General features: G+C 36.0%; 1 protein-coding gene across 1 annotated transcript in view; it reads right to left on the reverse strand.

Annotated features, from left to right (window-relative positions):
* Nucleotides 1–3,247, reverse strand: part of LOC107731904 (metastasis-associated protein MTA2-like) — a 24,074-nt gene extending 20,827 nt beyond the window's left edge. The window contains exon 1 of the mRNA XM_016543101.1: nucleotides 2,846–3,247. Within this exon, the coding sequence (XP_016398587.1) occupies nucleotides 2,846–2,873 (28 nt within the window). The 5' untranslated portion in view covers nucleotides 2,874–3,247. The remainder of the gene's footprint in view (nucleotides 1–2,845) is intronic.
* Between the last annotated feature and the right edge of the window lie 2,095 nt (nucleotides 3,248–5,342).

Raw genomic sequence — 5,342 nt, forward strand, 5'->3', positions numbered from 1 at the left:
ACAGCGTCTCCTTGACATGGCTGCATCAACACTACTGCTGTTTCTGAAACCACGCCTGCCTTCTTTCTTTGCGTGCACATTTGGCATTATGCTAATATTTCCACATAGTGACGTAGATATGTGGAGGCATGTTAGAACGAGCCGTTTTAGGTAGGCGTGGTTGACTCTTAACTTTTATAAAGAATATCTCTTTGGATTTGAGACTTTAGTCTTTGCAACTTTACAGATCTTCTTTATGCACCAAGAGCTTGTAACACTCCAAAGAGAAAGGAAAACTTGAAATCGCATCATATGACCCCTTTAAGAGATACTGAACTCAGGCAAGAAGAGCATATCAGACGATCTTCACTTCATATTAAGAACTTGTGTGTGATTCTGGAATGTCCTATTCGGAATTGTGTACATGATCTGATCCCAGCCATTCGCTACAAAAGAATGAAAACAGAAACCGTTTATTATCCATTGACAGGGCTGTTGGTAAAGTTGCAATGTATCGGAATTAAAGACTATTATTCCATATTGTGACGTACATCAGAGTAAAATGGATGTAAAAAATGATGCTTGTTGATTTAATAGAGGCAGATCTGAATGTGAGGTAGCAGTCTATTATAAGAAAGGGGCAGGGTTTAAATGGATTTAATGATTGGTGAAGGGAGGTCAGAAGGTCAAGTTATGATATTTTAATTAAAAATGTATTTAATTTTTTTTTTATTTAAACATGCTCAGAAGAATTATTTTAAAAAATCAACAACATGCATTTAGAAAACAGAATCTTCGAGCAGATACAGATACAGCAGAGACAGTTAAAGGCAGATACCATTTTATAAAAATGGCCAAATATCGACTGAAAATACAGCCTGGCCAATATATCAGTGCAGCACTAATCAGCAGATATTGGCTGATATGTTGGTCTATCACGAATGCATTCTAAGAAACTGAATAACAAAAACACACTCTGATCAAATGGGTAAACCAAAAACAGAGCAAGGCGACAGCAGTTAGTCACAAAGCTTCAGATCACAGATGTAAAATGCAGGGATGCAAGAGCTTGGGGCCAGAATAGGAGGTCAAGTTCAATGACCTAAACCTGCACCTCCCAAAACATTAGCAAACAGCACAATAAAATACATTGCAGTATCTATGAAAACTATGAAAGACCATCATTACATTACAATCCTACATAGCATGATAACCAGCATCTTAATTGTATAAAACATTTAAAACGACTGCTGTGAGCAGAGGCAGACTTCGCCTTCCTCTGAACCTAGTCTTGAGTCATAAACTCTAATATATTTTGACAAGCATGTAATAAGTGAGTTTTTCCTCCAGAACTTCCCATCAAACACTGCCTGTTCAATCTGCAACTGTGATAAAGCAATCAGCTGCATCTGCTAAAGCAACACAGCCTGATTGCCGTGACCTATTTATGGCCGATTCCCGGATTTAAGAAAATAAATGCACTATAATGTGCATGGTCACCATGTCACGCTGCAGTCAATGATGTTAACGCACATACAATTTTATTATAAGGTAAACTGCATTACAATGCACAACGAGGAGCATCTTGCTGACAACAGATGCTCATACATGACAGTGTACAGTATAGACAGTAAAGAGGACAAAGTCTAATGGGTAAATGTATATACAAAAAACTGCAGTTGGATAAGATGCAACTATGTTATCATATTACATCTGCATGCACAGAATTTTTTCACAATCCATACATAAACTTACAATTGAAGGCTATTGAACTTTTTTTTTTTTTTACTTAAAAATGGACATGACCAAAAAAACTCTAAATTCAGAATCTTATGACATTTTACTTTATTTACAAAACCCATATTTTCTGAAAAACAAAATTACAACATTATTTTTGGCAGTTTTATATTAACAAGACAAGAATATCTAAAAAAAAAACTCATGTATTATTACCTTTTGCAAACCTATCTCACAATAGACTTCGAAACCCTTTCAAAGATGAGAACACAAAAAAGAAACTTATAAAAATAATAATAATAATAAAAATTAAAGATCTTTAAATTTATGTAACTATCCAAATTTTATATTTTTATTTTATTCTTTATTTTTACATATTTGTTGCCTTTGCATTTTTGTTGTTCTTATTTCACATATTCTGAACTGTATAATAATGCTTTATATTTGCCTTGCACTGTTTGCACTATATTTGACTGTGATTAAATCATAAATAAATGAACTTACAGTGCCACTTACGAACTTTAGTCGTTTTTCTGTTCTGAACAATTCCCTGAACTCTAAATCTAGGTTCACCAAGTTCAAAATGTCTACATTTCCAGATACCCGTAAAAACAATTATTTGACCTCGTTCCATTTCAAACAGGTGACAAAACTGAAAGTCTTTGCATCCCGTACTGTGAGACTCCCATATACACTCCACATAATTCAGCTGTCAAAAGTTTGACAGAACGGCTCACTTCAGACAACGTACACGACAAAAACTTGAATGAAAGTCGGAAAAGTGAGTGAAAAGCAACGTAAGTGAATAAACTAACGGAAGGGTTCTCTCATAATTCGCTGATTTGCTTGCGGCGGCTAATTACTTGAAGAACCAAAACTAAGAACAAAAGAAAGAGTTTGCGACCCAATGCAAGTTTTTACATCCATGTGAATTTGACAGTTAAGTTAAATACACGCATAAATAATTAATATTGCGTTAACCCAGATGTAGCCGTAACGAAACTAGCCTAGCTCGCTTAGCAACGGGATTCCGCTCATTGTAACTAAGGCGGAAACAGCCGCTCACGCTAATGCTAATGCTAACCCCCGCGAGCCTGCTGCTAGTGTTAGCCTTAACAATAATACTCACCTCCAACTCGGTACATGTTGGCCGCCATTCTCTCACTTTCCTAAACAAACTCTATCTTCACGGATTCTCTCGTTGTGTGGATAAAAATGTGTATCCAAATGTGGTGCTGGTTCTTTATATCCTCGCGTGTACTAGCGTACTTCCCCCCGTTGCGAGACAAAGCCGGGACCCGGCACGGCGCTGCCGCTCTGGCGGGTAAAAGTTTAAAGTTTCCGCTACAATGTTTCTCCGGATGGTAAAAAAATCGCGTCTTTGTTTCGGTGCTGCGATAAAACTCCCATCGAAGCCCCTCTCAGACATTCACACTTCACACGAGCCCTTGATAGCCAGCCTGTCTCTTTCTCTCTCTCTCACTCCACTCTTCCTCCCATCCTCCGCTCCCTGCTTCATCCTCCTCTTCTTCACCTCCGCTCTGTTACACACACACACACAGACGGGTGCGCGTGCACGCACCCCCATCTCCAACGTCATCTTCGGAAGCTCAAAACGTCACTTAGAATTCGACGAACTCTCCGGAAACAGAAACTTGAGCGTCCGTAAATAATCTCTGTAAACATTTACGAGAGATGAAATAAAACGATATTTTTCTAAGGAGAAGCATGCGACTGTTGGAGAATCATTTTGTGGCACCACGTTAATGTGGAGAGGCTTATCCCACTTCATATATCAAAATTGAACATCATTGATTATTGTTATCATTATAACGATTTATGTACATAAATGGGTATGTAAATGCCGAATAATAAAGATATCAAAATCATTTATCATTGTATGTCCTTTTTTATGATTTATTGTAATTCACAGGTTTACATTGTTTACATGATGTTATTCTGAAAAGAACATCATTAAAAAAGAAACAGAAACTTTTTTCCATTCAATTTTAAAATAAAAAGCTGCACCATGAGACTATTGTGCATTACTTTTGTAATCAATTGTACAATTGTTTTAGTTTTTTACATACACCCTGAGATCTATCAAATGTTAATTACATTTACACAAAAAAATGTAATTGCAGACAGATTAAATTAAGACAGCAAATCGTCTAAACTATAAGAAACGTTCACTTAACCCAGAATCAGGTAAGGACAGTGAAAATTGGTGCAATACTTCCCTCTATAGACTTACAGACAGCATCACAGTCTCTCAAAAAAAGTCTTGCTCCTATTGTCCTGTAGGTGGCGTTTCGTAATACTAAAACTGAATCAGTGAATCACATTAGGTTATGAAACTTGAAGTTGATGTAATATTTTATTTACCCTATAGAAAACAACTGAAGAAGTTGCTTTGCATGCTTGTGAAAGTTAGTTTGCCTCATATGTGAGCTGGGTGCATTTGAAGGCCTCAAGGCCAAACTAACTGTCTGTGTAGGCCTCATGGCCTATGTGACTGCTCTTATGAACAGAGAATACAGAAGGAAGTACCGAAGATGGGAGATGCCACAGGATGAGATAATGCAGAAATAGATAATGTGTGTAAAACTCATTGAAATCCTAAAATGTATATGCCTCTGCAACCTTGGGCACCCAGAAAGTGGTAGATAAGAGATGTTATCTCTTGAAAAACAGACTAGCAAGTGGTTTTCTACAATGAAAGCAAGCATTATGAAAACTAATAAACAATTGTGGAAAAGTACAGGGAATGACATATCAAAGAATGGTCTGTGCGCTCACTGGACAGTGACCGATAAAAAAAAAATTGTACAAAGATGGTAGTCCGGACAAAGAAAGATTCAGATGTTCTGCAGGCATCTCGGCTTTGTTGTCTTCTTGCAATAAAGTATATATAATTTTGACTTCTGGAACTCCGCCTCCTGAGCATTATTTTGCAAGACAGAGAAGACTTTTCTCCACAACAAAGTACACAAAGACAAAACATTCTTACTTTAAAATGTATTTATTTGATTAAAAATAACAAAATTTCACATTGTTTAAAAGGCCGTGAAAAGCTGACTTGATCCATAAATGATAAGCCTTTTGGAAGTTTTTGGACAGAGGACATATTCCCGATAGCAAATAAAGCATTGATTATTCTACTGCCCACAACAAAACGCTTCACAGAGACATGATTTATGGTTAATTATGTAATGTCACACAATTATGTATGTAGTATTTAATGACTGGAAAAAAAAAAAACAGCATATGAAAAGCACTATGAAGTAAACAAGCACTTGTAAACTCGAAGTACACTGAGTAAAGCATGATACATGTATAAACTAGAGATGATTTAATTTCATTTAGTACATCCTTCTCACGTGATGTATTGAAATGGCAGAAATTTAGCTATTGTGAAAATTCAACATTTTTTGCTAAATGTGTGAATCTCGCAAAAACGGTCAAGGCCACAAAATTAAAAGAGAGAGAAAAAAACTTAAGTTTTTGCATTAAGAAAATAAAAATTTGTAGGACCACCACAATTCTTTAGGCTTTTCATAATTTAGTATTTTTTCCTTTTGATTTTGGAATGCAATAATACATTTATTTTCTTTCTTTCTTTAAAA

Source organism: Sinocyclocheilus rhinocerous, unplaced genomic scaffold, assembly GCF_001515625.1.
Source record: "Sinocyclocheilus rhinocerous isolate Xijiao unplaced genomic scaffold, SAMN03320098_v1.1 scaffold1841, whole genome shotgun sequence".
NCBI classification, from domain to species: Eukaryota; Metazoa; Chordata; class Actinopteri; order Cypriniformes; family Cyprinidae; genus Sinocyclocheilus; species Sinocyclocheilus rhinocerous.